Here is a 19540-nt window from a genome sequence, read left to right as displayed (position 1 = left end):
GAGAACCACTAGCAGCAGCTTAACCTGCCACTGAAGGTGGAGCTGCCCGGCCGCTCCGCCAGCCCCATCCCGTTCAGTTAGCTGTCACTTTGATCCAATTACACCGCCCTTACGTTATCTCAGGTCATCAGAGCCGCAGAGGTAGAAACTTTGAGTAAGGTCACCGCTGAGCGGAGAGAGAGGAAGAGGGAGAGAGAGAGGGGGGGGGGGGAGAGAGAGAGAGATAACCACAGACAGACAGGCGGGAGGGTGGAGGGCAGACAGGCAGGCAAGAAGGGAACTCAGCAGCAGAGAAGAAACAATGACAGGCTTTTATCTTTTCATAAGGTCATCCTGCTGAAAACTCAACAGATGATACGCTTGATAACGCCAATGTTAGGGGAGAAGAATGAACACAGAGTGAGCGCTAGAAAGAGGCTGTTGCTGGTCTAGTCTCTTCAATTCTAAACGACTGGGGAAAAGACATGGCTATATATCTCTATAGGCTTTATATGAACCTTCCAAGCAATCAACAGCGTTAGAATGGGGCTGTTGCCGTAGACTATTCCATACGGCTTGAAAAAATACATTTATATATGTCTGTCTATACACAAACCTCAATCAAATGCTGTTGTTTGCTTCTATTTCCAGGATGATAAAAAAATCTATATCTGTAGTGTAGCATTGAGAGGCCGACAAATTGTTTTACATGGGGCTTTTGAAAGCCTACGGAGACTCTCATTGTAGTAATGGAGGAGAAATGCAGAAGAGTCTAATAGAAATGCCATTACATCCGTCCCCCTCTACAAATGTAGAATAAGGGATGGGAAATGTGCCTGTTACACGAGCATGTTGTAACATGTTGCAGTTAACGAAGCAGACGGTGTTAGACTGTGTATTGAACATATGATACACTCTGTTTCACAGTAACACAAACGAAGGAGAGACTGTGCTATATTGAGGCAGTCTTCTATCCACCAAGCATGTGACAACAAGATGCTACAATAGTAGGAGACTACATAATTAAAAGATTGGCCGACAGAAAGAGAGAGAATCCTGCATAAATGTTTGGATAAATCGTTGACGATAAGAGAGCTCATTCACTCCTCTGCAGGTTTTATCTTTTTAAAATTCATTTGATAAGGAGGAGGCAGGAAATTAGATTCCCCCAAACTGTAACAAGGCGATAATGCACAGAGATGGTGTGGAGGTGGTGGGATGTACGATAGAGGCCGTTTCAGATGTTTCATTTCATCACCTACATAACAAAGGAAGAAGGAGCTGTGTAGGAAAGATATTAGAGGAAAACAACAACAACAACACCTACCACAGCAACAACAACAACAAAAGCAACAACAGCTGGTGATATGAGAAGGGTAACTTATTAAATCATGTAAATACACTAATGTTGTGTTTTTCACACTGTATCCTGACAGTGTTTCTAAATATGGCATGTAGATCAGTTTGCCTAGGGGGAGCCTAAACCAGTCCTTATAATGTCACCATACAGCATTCTCACACACACACACACACACACACACACACACACACACACACACACACACACACACACACACACACACACACACACACACACACACACACACACACACACACACACACACACACACACACACACACACACACACACACACACACACAGTAGCATAAACCCCCTCACACATACAAAACACACACACAAGCATACATAGATAAAATGTGTACACACACATATATATGTACAGTTAGCTTAGTTACCTTTCCAGAGAACGACTGAGGTTTGTGCAACTACACTGTACGGTACATGCATGCTACTGAAGCCCTACCATGCCTAGTGTCTAAAGGGGGAATCAAACAGAGTGAAAGGTATATTTTAACACTTACCCAACAACACTTACTTACTGTGATCATTTAAAAAGATAGGTGCATATTCTGAACCAACTTAGATGACAGTTGCAGCGTTTTATTCTCTTGTGTGATCATATCGCCAGTAACATGGAAAACACACGTGTATTAACTGTAAAACTATTGGATGTACAAGTCAAAGAGTTTACGCTCCCCCAAGAGTTTTACAGTTAACATCAACTCTTCTTTGTCTTCTTCTCCAGCGTGCCTCAAACGCCGGCCCTAGTCAGGTGAGAGCAGCCAGATCAAGGGGAGAGATACAAGACCATGGTGCTTGTCTATGGAACAGCAAGGGGAACTGCTCCTCTCTACTTTCAGGCTCTGATCAAACCCTACACCCCAACCTGAGTACTCTGTTCTCTCTCCACTCCCCCCCCCCCACACACACACACCAAAAAGCATTTTGTGAACTAACACTGGCACTTAACTTTTTTCCCACTTACTATCTCTGACTTTGCTACTTTATCGAATAAAAGCGTACTTACTATGACTGTGATATATTTCAATAAAATGCTAGCGTTCTCTGTAAAAGTTACGCTAACGTTCCTTCAGGACTGGCCCTATTCTCCACCAGTGGACCAGTGACTGCGTCAGAAATGGCACCCTATTCGCTATATAATACACTTCTTTTGACCAAAGCCCAATGGGCCCAGACCAAAAGTAGTGCATCATATAGGAAATATGGTGCCATTTCGGACACAGCCAGTTATTAGGATCAGAGGGCGATGCTGACTCAACGTATGCACAGGGTCAGATGCTGACAACTAGCCAATCAACTAATCCTGATGAGTTTGACAACACACACACAAGTTTACCTCAAGTTTTAACACACACCAGCTTATCTCAAGTTCTAACACACCAGCTTACCTCAAGATCTAACACACACCAGCTTACTTAATGTTCGAAAACACACCAGCTTACCTCAAGTTCTAACACACACCATCTGACCTAAAATTTTAACACACACCAGCTTACCTCAAGTTCTAACACACACCAGTTTACCTCAAGTTCTAACACACACCAGCTTACCTCAAGTTCTAACACACACCATCTGACCTAAAATTTTAACACACACCAGCTTACCTCAAGTTCTAACACACACCAGCTTACTTCAAGTTCTAACACACACCAGTTTACCTCAAGTTCTAACACACACCAGCTTACCTCAAGTTCTAACACACACCAGCTTACCTCAAGTTCTAACACACACCAGCTTACCTCAAGATCTAACACACACCAGCTTACCTCAAGTTTTAACACACACCAGCTTACCTCAAGTTCTAACACACACCAGCTTACCTCAAGTTTTAACACACACCAGCTTACCTCAAGATCTAACACACACCAGCTTACCTCAAGTTTTAACACACCCCAGCTTACATCAAGTTCTAACACACCCCAGCTTACATCAAGTTTTAACACACCCCAGCTTACCTCAAGTTCTAACACACACCAGCTTACCTCAAGTTCTAACACACACCAGCTTACCTCAAGTTCTAACACACACCAGCTTACCTCAAGTTCTAACACACACCAGCTTACATCAAGTTCTAACACACACCAGCTTACCTCAAGTTCTAACACACACCAGCTTACCTCAAGTTCTAACACACACCAGCTTACCTCAAGTTCTAACACACACCAGCTTACATCAAGTTCTAACACACACCAGCTTACCTCAAGATCTAACATAAAAGCCTCACTCTTCATACCCTCTCTTCGCTTCTCCAATAATCCTACAAAAACCCAGACTCTCTCTATACTGGACAAACAAGTGATCAAACTTACAAATTATCAAGCTTTTTCAATTGTCAGCTACCTCTGTCCTTTTTCTAAGTCACTGTCATAACTAGCAGGTTCTTACTGTGCTGATATTATTCCTATGTAGATTCTATCACTTGTTATGTTTGAGGCAAGGTGGAGAAAAAAAACAGAAAAGAAAAGACAGTAGTGACTTTGAGACACTGGAGACAACAGGGAAAAGAGGGGCAGCAGCCATTCACACCAACGAGCACACACATACATACACACATACACACATACAGTACCAGTCAAATGTTTGGACACACCTACTCATTCAAGGGTTTTTCTTTATTTTATATATATAGATATGATGGAGTGCTGCATTAGATGACCTGGCCTCCACAAGCTCCCAATCTCAACCCAATTGAGATGGTTTGGGATGAGTTAGACCGCAGAGTGAAGGAAAAGCAACCAACAAGTGCTTAGCATATGTTGGAAAAGCATTCCAGGTGAAGCTGGTTGAGAGAATGCCAAGCGTGTGCAAAGCTGTCATCAAGGCAAAGGGTGGCTACTTTAAAGAATCTCAATTATAAATATATTTTGATTTGTTTAACACTTTTTTGGTTACTACATGATTCCATATGTGTTATTTCATAGTTTTTATGTCTTCACGATGTAGAAAATAGTAAAAATAAAGGAAAACCCCTGGAATGAGTAGGTGAGTCAAAACTTTTGACTGGTACTGTACATACACACATACCGCACACACACAGTCCTGAAACGGCTGGTTTAACGTCTCTGATCATAAGGTTTGTGTTTGTGTGCATTATCTCCTGAGCAGCAGAGAGTTGTGGCAGACCAGGGAGCAGCAGTGATGTGTGGAGACACAGAGACTGCCCGGGAATCACTTAACAGCAGCAGCTGCCTGCCTGCCTGCCTCTCTAGAGTAGCCTGCCGGTAGGGAACACTCAGCCCTCCCTCCATAATACTGGGAGAGAAGGCTGAAAGGGAACCATAGGGAACTGTCTTTGTGTGCTGGGACATCTACTTTCCTCAGCTATATAGACTTTTATCTGTGTACCTTTTTCTTCAAAGTTGTTATCATTATTCAAAGTTTGAGTGAAAGTGTTTCTGAATTTTTCAGTATGGGGCTAGCTATAAAGTCTGTGTCATGTGAGTGAGTAGGTATTGGTAGTAGGTAGTGAGCAGATATTGTCCACTTAGTGTCAAGATCGTAACATAATCACCGAGAGACTATCCTGTTAGCCAGATGGGGTAAGGTTAAATAATTAAGATGTTAGCATATAATAGTGTGTGAATTAATTAGCAGTGATTTAGTTTTAGGCTGGGTTTCTGTACAGCACTTTGTGACATCAGCTGATGTAAGAAGGGCTTTATAAATGCATTTGATTGATTGATTGATTGATTACTGGAACTGACATGTTACCTGGCTATGACAAACAGCACACAACTGACACCCAAGTAAGCCAGCAGAATATACATCCAGATATCGGGTGAGAGGGGGTTGAGAAAGGAGAAGACCCCAGGGTTGGTTCCGTTGGGCTTGCGGTAGAGGATACTTATCCCCAGTGTCATGAAGGGCTTGGAGAAGTCGATGACCTTCTCCCTCACGTAGGTGATGGCCAGGGGAGCCACTGCCAGATCAGCTTTCTGTCAACAGACAACATAAAAGGGAAGAAGGATAGGCTGTAAGTCAGAGGCGCAGGAAGCATTTAGAGCCAATCAAATTAAGAAAACAGGGCCTTTACACATCACAGAATCCGTCCCACGGCACTTAGGAGGAAATTTAGAACCCTTCTAGCTCTTGCTCTCTCTCTCTCCCTCCCTCTCCCCCTCCCTCCCCCTCCCTCTCTCTCTCCCTCTCGCTCGCTCCTCCACACACTCTCTCCCTCACAACCCCCTCCCCTTTTGATATGCTCTTTCTATCCCTCCATCTCACAAACATCCTTTCCTTGTCTGACGTTGAACCTAAACTAAGGCAACCCCCCCCCCCCTCCCTCTACACCCCCACCCCATTTAGAGGATGGATGGTCCTATCAACCACAGCCAATGGGGCAGAGGAGTGTCAGGGTGGAGGAGGGAGGGCGTGAGCGATGGAAGAAGTTGTTCCCAGAAAACAAGATAACGTTCAACCAATCGCCATACTCATAAGAACACAGACATCTACATGTTATATTGTGTCTCTGATCTGAGAGACTCGTATTTAGTTGTTATTTCATAATAACCCTATTTCTTCACAACACTGAATCAGGGGTTCTACTTTTTTTATCTATATTCTTCCACAGCCTCATCACTCCTTTTCCATCCATAGGTATCCCTCTGCCATGGCTCAGAGTGTGAGTCCTTCTTCATGTTAATACAGTATGTTGAGCTTTACCTTTCAATTGGGTCAAAGTTACATCCGAAACATCCCAACCAATCCGGTCTCTCTATGTGGGGGTTAAACCTCTGTGTGATTGATCAATCTGCGGCTCCATTGTGACACAGGTACATGCTAAACACTGACACGCAAGGTCAGCAACATCATTTCACAATGAAATATCCTGTTTGTCCCCATCAAGGTTGTCATACATCAATCTAGATTGAATGAGGTGGTTTGGTCCCAGCCACTATAATGTATGAAGAACTATTTCTGATATTAAACAGGACATCATCTGTAGTCATCTTTATCTGTTCCATGTCATTTAAGGCCAAGTGAGACGCAATACGATTTAGATCACTTAATGTAGCTCATGACTAGATCCTATTTCAACTGAATGTATCCAGGTTCATCTACAGTACTCTCGTTCTATGGCTCTAAGCATTAGTCAGAGAGCACCAGTGATTTCCTTCAACTCCATTTGATAGGATACGTTCAGCTTCTTCAGCTCATTCACCATGTCCTGGTGAGCCGAGCTAGTGTAGACTCCTGTGAAGGGTTGTCCAGGCCAATTACTGTCTGTTTTGTCCACCACATCATCTATACTGTAGGCCTGCCTACAGTATAGATGAGTCCCAAATGCCACCCTATTCCCTATACAGTGCACTACATTAGGGCTCTGGTCAAAAGTAGTGCACTACAGCATGTAGGAAATGGGGTGCCATTTGGGATGCATCCTTTGCTGTCTAGAGATAGGTGGGTTGACATCTACATAACGGCCAACGCTCCAATAACCTCGCAGGAATTGGGCCCTGTGGGTGTCAAATCCCTGGGATCCCTCTCCCTCCAGCCTCCGCATGATCAAAACAAACATGGCCGTCGGTCCAGTGTACCACAGTTGAGGGAGATGCAGTGTTATTTAATGGGGTCAGATATTGAGCATTGGCTGCGGCGAGCCTGTTATTTTTCTGCCTGCCTGTGCAGAGCTTATACTATCTGGGTCTTACTTTGTCAAACTTAATGATATAGTCCGTGGGCAGTGTGTGTGTGTGTGTGAGAGAGAGAGAGAGAGAGAGAGAGAGAGAGAGAGAGAGTGTGTGTGCGTGTTTGTTTTAATAAGCTCTGCAGGGGAAACGAGTCAAGCCAGAATCCATGCTGTACACCCGGTCAGGAACGAGTATGGGAGCTGATGTCTCTCTCTCTATCTCTCTCTACCTCTCTGTCTGTCTCTCTCTCTACCTCTCTACCTCTCTGTCTGTCTCTCTCTCTACCTCTCTACCTCTCTACATTTCTGTCTGTCTCTCTCTCTACCTCTCTGTCTCTCTCTCTACCTCTCTGTCCCTCTCTCTATCTCTCTGTCTCTCTCTCTACCTCTCTGTCTCTCTCTCTACCTCTCTGTCTCTCTCTCTACCTCTCTGTCTCTCTCTCTAACTCTGTCTCTCTCTCTACCTCTGTCTCTCTCTCTACCTCTGTCTCTCTCTCTACCTCTGTCTCTCTCTCTCTCTACCTCTACCTCTCTACCGCTCTACCTTTCTCTCTCTTCCTCTCTACCACTCTACCGCTCTACCTGTCTCTTTCTCTCTCTCTCTCTCTCTCTCTCTCTAGCTCCCTTTTTCTTTCTCATTGTCTCTATCCCTCTCTCTCTAAGCCAAAAACATGTTTGTCATAAAAAATACAACTATACAAACCCTTGTCACATCCACTTCCGACAAAATACATCCCCTCCCACAACCTGTAGCTGTTAACCACCTCATTAATTAAACTTGAATCATTTACATAGATCATTTCCGAGTAGTGAGGTAGGTCCAGACTCACGTGGTCGATCAGCTCCTTGACCATGCCGTTCCACTGGCCCGTGGTCTCGTCCTGGGCCCCGTAGCGGCCGTCCTCCACCAGACGCAACTCGTAGGTGAACCCCAGGATGCTAGCCAGCTCCCTGAGCAGGTCGATGCAGTAACCCTCAAAGCGGTCATTACCGTAAAGGGGCTTGTCCGACTTCTTGAACATCACATAGGGCTCCACCTGTTAGGTTGGGGAGAGGACAGGGGTAGAGGAACACTGGATCAGTCTCTGGAGGTAAGGATTAGTATCTTTTCCACTCTGATAAGGCCTTTCTGTGAGTGTGCATGATGTGTGAGATAGGCTTTGTGCCTGACGTGCCTGGACACACACTGGCTACAGGAGAGAGGGAGGGGAACAGAAGGCGAAGGACCACTGCTGCTAAAACCAGGAGGGTGTGTGTGTGGTTGTGTGCGTGTGTGCATGTGTCTGTGTGTGTGTGTGAGCGTGTGCGTGTGCGTGTGTGTGCACGCGTGTGTGTTTGTGGAGTATTGGCATGCAGTCTCAGAAATGTGGTACAAGGTGCATGGAGTGATGGAAGCATGACCACAATAAGAGATAATCCTCCATATCTCTGACTCAGTCCTCCCCTCCTCTCCTCTAAGGCTGAACATGCTGGCTGGGGGCCTGTCCCTGTCCCTCTCCCTGTCCCCGGCTCTCAGGCCACCAGATGCTTTGTAAATAAGATCAGAGATGCTGATAAACTGACACAAAAGATCAGGAGCCAGCACATCCTCTTTGTTAGTACTAACAGCTGGGGAGATTACTAATGTCCTCTTCCACTCTCTGGATCCTCTCTTCCTCTTCACCTCCCTCTCTCTCTCGCTCTCTTTTTATCTACCCCACTCACCCTCTCTCTTGCTTTCTCCACTATATATCTCTCTCTCGCTTTCTCTCATCTCTCTCTCTCTCTCTCTCTTTCCATCCCTCTCTCCCCTCTACCCCCGTCTCTCTCAGTAAAATCAGGCAGAGAATATATTATCAAACAGGTGTTGTTTACCATATAATTGTGGCATGCCACGGTACAAACAAAATCATGTCGGATCTCAACCAGCTTTCACACATTTTACTGGCTCAGAGATTTTATGAGGACAAGGAGATGCTAACACATGTAGTAGCATCTATTGGTCAGTGGTGGAAAAAATACCCAACTGTCATACTTGAGTAAAAGTAAAGATACCTTACTAGAAAATGACTCAAGTAAAAGTGAAAGTCACCCATTAAAATACTACTTGAGTAAAAGTCGAAAAGTATTTGGTTTAAAATATATTTAAGTATCAAAAGTAGAAGTAAAAGTATAAATCATTTAAAATAGCTTGTATTATGCAAACCAGACAGCCCAATTTGTAAAAATGTTTTGTATTATTTACGGATAGCCAAGGGCACACTACAACACGCAGACATCATTTACAAATTAAGATTTTGTGTTTAATGAGTTCACCAAATCATAAGTAGGGGATTCCCAGGGATGGTGTCTTGATAAGTGTGTGAATTGGGTCATTTTCCTGTCCTGCTAAGCATTCAAAATGTAACGAGTATTAGTATTATTTTCTTTAGGAATATAGTGAAGCAAAAGTAAAACTTGTCAAGAATATAAATAGTAAAGTAAAGCACATATACAAAAGAAAACTACTTAAGTGGAACTTTAAAATATTGTTACTTACAGTTGAAGTCAGAAGTTTGGAGGTTGGAGTCATTAAAACTCGTTTTTCAACCACTCCACAAATTTCTTGTTAACAAACTATAGTTTTGGCAAGTCGATTACGACATCTACTTTGTGCATGACACAAGTAATTTTTCCAACAATTGTTTACAGACAGATTATTTCACTTATAATTCACTGTATCACAATTCCAGTGGGTCAGAAGTTTATATACACTTAGTTGACTGTGCCTTTAAACAGCTTGGAAAATTCAAGAAAATGATGTCATGGCTTTAGAAGCTTCTGATAGGCTAATTGACAACATTTGAGTCAACTGGAGGTGTACCTGTGGATGTATTTCAAGGCCTACCTTCAAACTCAGTGCCTCTTTGCTTGACATCATGGGAAAATCAAAAGAAATCAGCCAAGACCTCCGAAAAAAAATTGTAGACCTCCACAAGTCTGGTTCATCCTTGGGAGCAATTTCCAAAGGCCAAAGGTTCTTCAACAAAGTACTGAGTATAGGGTCTGAAAACTTACATAAATGTCATATTTCAGTTTTTTTTTATTTTGGAAAAATACAAAAATAAACAGTTTTGCTTTGTCATTATGGGGTATTGGTGTAGATTGATGATACAAAATAAACAATTGAATCAATTTTAGAATAAGGTTGTAACGTAACAAAATGTGGAAAAAGTCAACGGGTCTTAATACTCTCTGAATGCACTGTACATACCGAGTGATATAACTGATTGCTTTGGTTTGGTGAGATTATTCTCTGACCACTCCAACAATCTTCTGTCAGGGAATTGAAAGGGATCAATAATATAACCGACTAGCCTAATGATCTGCTATCCAACTCAAAGAGATCTCTTTCTCTCTCTTTCTCCCCCTCTTTCTCTGTCTCGTTTTCTCTCTCTCTCTCTCTCTCCCTCCATCACTTTCTGTCTTCCTCACTAGCTTTCTCTTTCTCTTCTGTCTCCTGTATTGGTCCTTTTAAACATTCCCACCCTCTCTATCTATCTATAGACCTTATCAGCAGCTCTCCTCTCTCCTCCTCTCTCTGTTTATAACCAAGTCAGAGGAGTGGTGAGGAGCCAGCTAAAAAAAAGAGGGTGTTCAAGGGCATAAAGGTGCGATGCATGATGGGTAGTCTGGCAAAGCCACCTGAAGTTTAACTTTGAAGCGGACACGGCCTCTGTGCAGTGCACTCAAAAAGTATTTGATGTACAGTATTTGAAAGGAGGAAAGATTTAGTAAACCAATTAAGAACATCTAGACGAGAGAGAGAGAGAGAGAGAGAGAGAGAGGATACTGACAAAGGTGACTGAAAAGCTTCTATAAAGCTAATATAAACCTAACAGAGAACTAAACATTTTACGTTTAAAGTAATTACCCCTTTCATGCAGTCAAATGACTAGTGGCCTCGTGTGGAATGTTATTAAGTTATACACTACTGTTCAAAAGTTTGGGTCACTTAGAAATGTCCTTGTTTTTGAAAGAAAAATGCATCAGCATTTGTGGGTTCCATTTCAGGCTCAAAATGGCCAGAAACAAAGAACTTCCTTCTGAAACTCGTCAGTCTATTCTTGTTCTGAGAAATTAAGGCTCATCCAGATACTCAAGTAGTCTAAAGAAGGCCAGTTTTATTGCTTCTTTAATCAGTTCAACAGTTTTCAGCTGTGTTAACATAATTGCAAAAGGGTTTTCTAATGATCAATTAGCCTTTTAAAATTATAAACTGGGATTAGCTAACACAATGTGCCATTGGAACACAGGCGTGATGGTTGCTGATAATGGGCCCCTGTACGCCTATGTAGATATTCCATAAAAAATCTGCCGTTTCCAGCTACAATAGTCATTTACAACATTAACAATGTCTACACTGTATTTCTGATTAATTTGATGTTATTTTAATGGACAAAAAAAGTGATTTTCTTTCAATAACAAGGACATTTCTAAGTGACCCCAAACTTTTGTGTAGTGTATATATATATTTTTTTTTAACAGCCGGAAATCTGGTGTTTCTATGTCAAACGGTTTTGTTACATTTCAGTCTTCTGTGATGTACTTAACGTGTATTATTGGGACGCAAACAAAAACAATGATACATTTCAACTCTATAAGTGACATGGTACAGGTGTCTTTTGTTAAGCCCATAACCATGTGTGTGAGGTGTATACTTTAGATTCAAAGTAGGTTTGTTTAAGACAACCAAGAAACACTGAGTGAACCTGATTTAGCCCACTGCAGTAAAAGGTTAAAATCAAATCAAATACAATTTTATTGGTCACATACACATGGTTAGTAGATGTTAATGCGAGTGTAGCGAAATGCTTGTGCTTCTAGTTCCGACCATGCACTAATATCTAACAAGTAATCTAACAATTTCACAACAACTACCTTTTACACACAAGTGTAAAGGAATGAATAAGAACATGTATGTGGATGAGCGATGGCCGAACGGCACAGGCAAGATGCAGTAGATGGTATAGAGTACAGTATATACATATGAGATGAGTAATGTTGGGTATGTAAACATTATATAAAGTGACATTGTTTAAAGTGACTAGTGATACATTTATTATGTGAGCTCAGAGACACAGACCAGACTATAGCTGACCAGACTTCATTTCCGGTCACAACTGTCTCTGGCCCCCTCCCAGTTAGGGGGAGTGATGAGCTCTACACCAGAGTCTCACAACTCAATCGCTGGTTGAAAACAGTTTTCTGCCCCTCCCAAAAGATTGAATTTGTAGATAATTGGCCCTCTTTCTGGGACTCACCCACAAACAGGACCAAGCCTGGCCTGTTGAGGAGTGACGGACTCCATCCTAGCTGGAGGGGTGCTCTCATCTTATCTACGAACATAAATAGGGCTCTAACTCCCCTAGCTCCACAATGAAATAGGGTGCAGGCCAGGCAGCAGGCTGTTAGCCAGCCTGCCAGCTTAGTGGAGTCTGCCACTAGCACAGTCAGTGTAGTCAGCTCAGCTTTCCCCATTGAGACCGCATCTGTGCCTTGATCTAGGTTGGGCAAAACTAAACATCCCGGTGTTCGCCTTAGCAATCTCATTGGAATAAAGACCTCCTCCATTCCTGCCATTATTGAAAGAGATTGTGATACCTCACATCTCAAAATTGGGTTACTTAATGTCAGATCCCTCACTTCCAAGGCAGTTATAGTCAATGAGAACTACTCACTGATCATAATCTTGATGTGATTGGCCTGACTGAAACATGGCTTAAGCCTGATGAATTTACTGTGTTAAATGAGGCCTCACCTCCTGGTTACACTAGTGACCATATCCCCCACGCATGCCGCAAAGGTGGTGTTGCTAACATTTATGATAGCAAATTTCAATTTACCCCCCCAAAAAACGATGTTTTCGTATTTTGAGCTTCTAGTCATGAAATCTATGCAGCCTACTCAATCACTTTTTATAGCTACTGTTTACAGGCCTCCTGGGCCATATACAGCGTTCCTCACTGAGTTTCCTGAATTCCTATCGGACCTTGTAGTCATGGCAGATAATATTCAAATTTTTGGTGACTTTAATATTCACATGGAAAAGTCCACAGACCCACTCCAAAAGGCTTTTGGAGCCATCATCGACTCAGTGGGTTTTGTCCAACATGTCTCTAGATCTACTCACTGCCACAGTCATGGACTTGCTCCTACCTATCTTTCCGATTTAGTCCTGCCGTACATACCTACACGTACGCTACGGTCACAAGACGCAGGCCTCCTTATTGTCCCTAGAATTTCTAAGCAAAGCGCTGGAGGCAGGGCTTTCTCCTATAGAGCTCCATTTTTATGGAATGGTCTGCCTACCCATGCGAGAGACGCAGACTCGGTCTCAACCTTTAAGTCTTTATTGAAGACTCATCTCTTCAGTAGGTCCTATGATTGAGTGTAGTCTGGCCCAGGAGTGTGAAGGTGAACAGAAAGGCACTGGAGCAACGAACCGCCCTTGCTGTCTCTGCCTGGCCGGTTCCCCTCTCGCCACTGGGATTCTCTGCCTCTAACCCTATTACGGGGGCTGAGTCACTGGCTTACTGGTGCTCTTCCATGCCGTCCCTAGGAAGGGTGGGTTGAGTCACTGACGTGATCTTCCTGTCTGGGTTGGCGCCCTCCCTTGGGTTGTGCCGTGGCGGAGATCACTTGGCAAAGTGGGTGGGGTTATATCCTGCCTGTTTAGCCCTGTCCGGGGGTATCGTCGGATGTGGCCACAGTGTCTCCCGACCCCTCCTGTTTCAACCTCCAGTATTTATGCTGCAGTAGTTTATGTGTCGGGGGGCTAGGGTCAGTCTGTTATTTCTGGAGTATTTCTCCTGTCTTATCCGGTGTCCTGTGTGAATTTAAGTATATTCTCTCTCTCTCTCTCTCTCTCTCTCTCTCTCTCTCTCTCTCTCTCTCTCTCTCTCTCTCTCTCTCTCTCAACTACTGTGATTTGTATTATTTGACCATGCTGGTCATCTATGAACATTTGAACATCTTGGCCATGTTCTGTTATAATCTCACCTGGCACAGCCAGAACAGGACTGGCCACCCCTCATAGCCTGGTTCCTCTCTAGGTTTCTTCCTAGGTTCTGGCCTTTCTAGGGAGTTTTTCCTAGCCACCGTGCTCCTACACCTGCATTGCTTGCTGTTTGGGGTTTTAGGCTGGGTTTCTGTACAGCACTTTGAGATATAATCTGATGTAAGAAGGGCTTTATACATTTGATTTGATTGGATTACATCCAATTTTTAATTATTAAAGTGGCTAGAGATTTGAGTCAGTACGTTGGCAGCAGCCATTCAGTGTTAGTGATGGCTGTTTAACAGTCTGATGGCCTTGAGATAGAAGCTGTTTTTCAGTCTCTCGGTCCCAGCTTTGATGCACCTGTACTGACCTCGCCTTCTGGATGATAGCGTGGTGAACAGGCAGTGGCTCGGGTGGTTGTTGTACTTGATGATCTTTTTGGCCTTCCTGTGACATCGGGTGCTGTAGGTGTCCTGGAGGGCAGGTAGTTTGCCCCCGGTTATGCGTTGTGCAGACCTCACTACCCTCTGGAGAGCCTTACGGTTGTGGGTGGAGCAGTTGCCATACCAGGCGTTGATACAGTCCGAAAGGATGCTCTTGATTGTGGATCTGTAAGGTTTGTGAGTGTTTTTGGTGACAAGCCACATTTCTTCAGCCTCCTGAGGTTGAAGAGGCGCTGTTGCGCCTTCTTCACCACGCTGTCTGTTTGGGTGGACCATTTCAGTTTGCCGGTGATGTGTACGCCGAGGAACTTAAAACTTTCCACCTTCTCCACTACTGTCCCGTCGATGTGGATAGGGGGCTGCTCCCTCTGCTATTTCCTGAAGTCCATGATCATCTTCTTTGTTTTGCTGACGTTGAGTGTGAGGTTATTTTCCTGACACCACACTCCGAGGGCCCTCACCTCCTCCCTGTAGGCCGTCTTGTCGTTGTTGGTAATCAAGCCTACCACTGTAGTGTCGTCTGCAAACTTGATGATTGAGTTGGAGGCGTGCATGGCCACACAGTCATGGGTGAACAGGGAGTACAGGAGAGGGCTGAGAACGCACCCTTGCTAGGCCCTAGTGTTGAGGATCAGCGGGGTGGAGATGTTGTTTCCTACCCTCGCTACCTGGAGGCGTCCCGTCAGAAAGTCCAGGACCCAGTTGCACAGGGCGGGGTCGAGACCCAGGATCTCGAGCTTAGTGACGGGTGGGTTAGGGCAGTGTGCAGTGTGATTGTGATTGCATCATCTGTGGACCTATTGGGGCGGTAAGCAAATTGGAGTGGGTCTAGGGTGTCAGGTAGGGTGGAGGTGATATGATCCTTGACTTGTCTCTCAAAGCACTTCATGATGACGGAAGTGAGTGCTACGGGGCGATAGTCATTTAGCTCAGTTACCTTAGCTTTCTTGGGAACAGGAACAATGGTGGCCCTCTTTTGTGGTTCTGTTAAGGCAGAACCACAACCTCTCATACAACAAAGATAGGGGCTAACGAGTAGTTAACAATAATTACCAATGTAAAACATTCAACCATGAAGACATCAATTGTAACATACATGAATGCTCCAGTATGCTAATTAAGTCGTTTGTAATGGACGTGGACAGGCCTTTAGCCCCCCTCCCATTGATAGACATAAACTGTAATCTCCTCTCTCTGAATAGGCCTCTTTCTCAGTGCTGCCATGTTTTTCATTGGAATATGTATTATCTAGCATAATGAGCACAATGTAGCAGCGTATAACCTCTCACCTTCTGTCAGCTGTGAAAGAGTGTAATTATCATAAACAGGCAGTTGGCCCATTAACACCTAACACTGTTTTATTAGTCTGTCCATAGGACAACAAATGAAAGTATTATACAACACTTGTTTTTCACCATGGTTATATTATTTTCAATGTGGTCCTGAATACATTCTGTGGAAATGTTCTTCCCTGGAAATTGAATTATGAGTGGATAACAGCACTTTAATCCCAATTAATCATATAAACACAGTGTCCGTGTATGCATGCCTGCGTGCGCATGTGTTTGTGCAGACACGCTTTGTGTGTGTGAGGGGGAGGGGAGAGGGGGGGCTGAGGTCAGAACCACAGGAAGTGTCTGACAACGTTAGACGCTAGCTACACGCTAGCCACCTGCTACATGTGGAAGGTCTGACATGCCACCTACTGATCCTGTCTCGTGTTGTGATCCCCGCAGATGGAGACCTACAAGCATCTTTCATTTAAAACTGTGAGGGAGGAAAGAAAATCAAAAAGGACTAGCTAGCTATCTCTGTATAGCAAACCTCATTAAAGTCCTCCTGTATTTTATATTGCTGATCTGGAGAGTCACTCACCCTTGAATGCAAAATCACCTTGATTCTTCTAAAATGGAATACGTGTCCCAATGAAAATAATGTGTCCCAATGATGCTGACTCATTTGAGCATTTATTTTAGTTTTATAATGATTGGGCCAATATGCTACGAGGCTACCGCCTAGAGCAAAGAACAAAGAGAACCCACTCAGTGCTCTCTACGTGTCATGTGGAGTCATGGAAGACTTCCCATAGGCTCACTGTTTAATCAAAGTTTAACTCTAAGAATCTGAAATGGTCAAACTAGCAATAATGATGAACCATTCTGAAATACCCAAATAATACTACCAATATGCTGTTTATGAAATATATCAATTAGTGTAAATTAGTGAAGATAAATAGTTGTTTGAATGTATGTACCTTGAATAGCCATGAAGAGTGTATGAAGAGATTGAAAGGTTGACTCGTCTATTCATTTATTTAGATCCCCTTAACCTGTTACGTTAGTAACGACTCCTTGGGCCTTGATAAGCACTGTGAAAAATCAGATTCCGCTATATGGGGAAAAGGGTTTATTATATAATGCAAACAAAGCTGATTCATTCTCTCTCTCTCTCTCTCTCTTCTCATTTGTGACTCCTTTGATCCTCGGGGAGCCCGACAGAGCGTGTGTGGATTTGTACCTTTTAATTCAACCCGATCGGCGACTCATATATCCCGCAACTGTAGTAAATAAAAGTCTCACATCAAATTCTGTTTCAATTAATTGTTCTTTATGTCTGGCATACTAAATACCTATTGGCAGAGATGAGCCCATCCCACAAGGGAAACAAGACTATAGGAGAGGTGATCTGTTGGCGAGCCCTACTACGATTGGTTCCAGGGTGTGATTCTTCGTGTTGTATGTATGTAATGTGTCAGAGAAGAAGCCTTTTCACATCAGCTGCACCATTTCTAAAGTGAAAAAGAGCATAGTGCAACCTTATCAGTAGCAAAATCTCACACGTGTGATGTGGAGTCATGGAAAGTTGAACTTTAATAGTTAGAAATGGTCAAACTACAAATTATGATTTACAACTTTAAAATAATCAACTAATACTACAAAAACCCTATTTATGAAAAATACATATATATATACAAAAGTATGTGGACACCCCTTCAAATTAGTGGATTCGGCTATTTCAGCAACAGGTGTATAAAATCGAGCACACAACCATGCAATCTCCATAGACAAACATTCCCAGTAGAATGGCCTTACTGAAGAGCTCAGTGACTTTCAATGTGGCACCGTCATAGGATGTTACCTTTCCAACAAGTCAGTTTGACTAATTCCTGCCCTGCTAGAGCAGCCATGGTCAACTGTAAGTGCTGTTATTGTGAAGTGGAAATGTTTAGGAGCAACAATGGCTCAGTCGCGAAGTGGTAGGCCACACAAGCTCACAGAACGGGACCGCCGAGTGCTGAAACACGTAGCACATAAAAATTGTCTGTCCTCGATTGCAACACTCACTACCGAGATCCAAACTGCTTCTGGAAGGAACATCAGCACAAGAACCTTTCATCGGGAGCTTCAAGAAATGGGCTTCGATGGCCGAGCAACCGCACACAAGCCTAACATCATCATGCGCAATGCCAAGCATCGGCTGGAGTGGTGTTAAGCTCACCACCATTGGACTCTGGAGCAGTGGGAAGGCATTCTCTGGAGTCATGAATCACGCTTCACCATCTGGCAGTCCGACAGACGAGTCTGAGTTTAGCGGATGCCCGGAGAACAGTACCTGCCCAGATGCATAGTGCCAACTGTAAAGTTTGGTGGAGGAGGAATAATGGTCTGGGGCTGTTTTTCATTGTTTGGGCTAAGCCCCGTAGTTCCAGTTGAATGGAAATCTTAACGCTACAGTACACAATCAAATGAAATCAAACTTTACTTGTCACATGCGCCGAATACAACATGCTTACTTACAAGTCTTTAATTAACCAACAGTACAGTTCAATATTTAGTTTATTTACCAAATAAACTAAAGTAAATAATTATAAAAAGTAACACAATACAATAACAATAACGAGGCTATATACAGGAGGTACCGGTACTGAGTCAATGTGCAGGGGTACAGGTTAGTCAAGGTAATTTGTACATGTAGGTAGGGGTGAAGTGACTATGCATAGACAATTAACAGCGAGTAGCAGCAGTGTAAAAAAACGAATGGGGGGGTCAATGTAAATAATCTGGTGGGCATTTGATTAATTGTTCAGCGGTCTTATGGCTTGGGGGTAGAAGATGTTAAGGAGCTTTTGGTTCTAGACTTGGCGCTCCGGTACCGCTTACCATACGGTAGCAGAGAAAACATTCTATGACTTCGGTGACTGGAGTTTTGACAATTTTTGGGCTTTCCTCTGACACCACCTAGTATATAGGTCCTGGATGGCAGGAAGCTTGGCCCCAGTGATGTACTGGGCCGTACTACCCTCTGTAGCACCTAACGGTCAGATGCCGAGCAGTTACCATACCAGGAGGTGATGCAACCAGTCAGGATGCTCTCGATGGTGCAGCTGTAGAACTTTTTGACGATCTAGGGACCCATGGCATTCTGGATGATTCTGTGATTCTGTGCTTCCAACTTTGTTGCAACAGTTTGGGGAAAGCCCTTTCCTGCTTCAGCATGACAATGCCCCCGTGCACAAAGTGAGGTCCATACAGAGATGGTTTGTTGAGATCGGTGTGGAAGAACTTGACTGGCCTGCACAGAGCCTGACCTTATCCCCATCGAACACCTTTGTGATGAATTGGAACGCCGACTGTGAGCCAGGCCAAATCGACCCAACATCAGCACCCGACCTCACTAATGCTCTTGTGGCTGAATGGAAGCAAGTCCCTGCAGCAATGTTCCAACATCTAGTAGAAAACCTTCCCAGAAGAGTGGAGGCTGTTATAGCAACAAATGGGGGACCAACTCCATATTAATGTCCATTATGTTTGAATGAGTGTCAACATAATTTTGGTCATCTATTGTATATTTGAAACAGGTTTGATTTCAAAGTTGGTTAGTGAAGAAATTCAGCGACTTGAGTGTCTGTGCTTTGACTAAAGAAACCAAAAAAGGAGACATGAAGTGTATGAAAAGACAAATAAATAAAGTAAATAAGCTTGAAAGGTTGATTTGTCTATTCATTTCTTTAGATTCCCATTACCTGTTACCTTAGTAACAACTCCTTACCCCTGGATCCTTGATAAGCGTTGTGTAAAATCAGA

The 19540-nt window shown here is 43.5% G+C and overlaps 1 protein-coding gene across 2 annotated transcripts in view; it reads right to left on the bottom strand.

Moving 5' to 3' along the window:
* Positions 1-19540, bottom strand: part of LOC106605492 (glutamate receptor ionotropic, kainate 2) — a 360182-nt gene that overhangs the window by 187517 nt on the left and 153125 nt on the right. For both annotated transcript variants that reach the window (XM_082975442.1, XM_082975443.1), the window contains exons 11-12: positions 7823-8029; positions 5075-5298 (exon numbers count right to left, since the gene is read on the bottom strand). In XM_082975442.1, coding sequence (XP_082831568.1) covers positions 5075-5298; positions 7823-8029 — 431 coding nt within the window. The remainder of the gene's footprint in view (positions 1-5074; positions 5299-7822; positions 8030-19540) is intronic.

The sequence above is a fragment of the Salmo salar genome, chromosome 05 (assembly GCF_965601325.2).
Source record: "Salmo salar chromosome 05, fSalSal1, whole genome shotgun sequence".
Classification (NCBI taxonomy): Eukaryota; Metazoa; Chordata; class Actinopteri; order Salmoniformes; family Salmonidae; genus Salmo; species Salmo salar.
The sequence above is the reverse complement of the archived record's forward strand: the minus strand, read 5'-3'. Positions and strand labels throughout refer to the sequence as shown.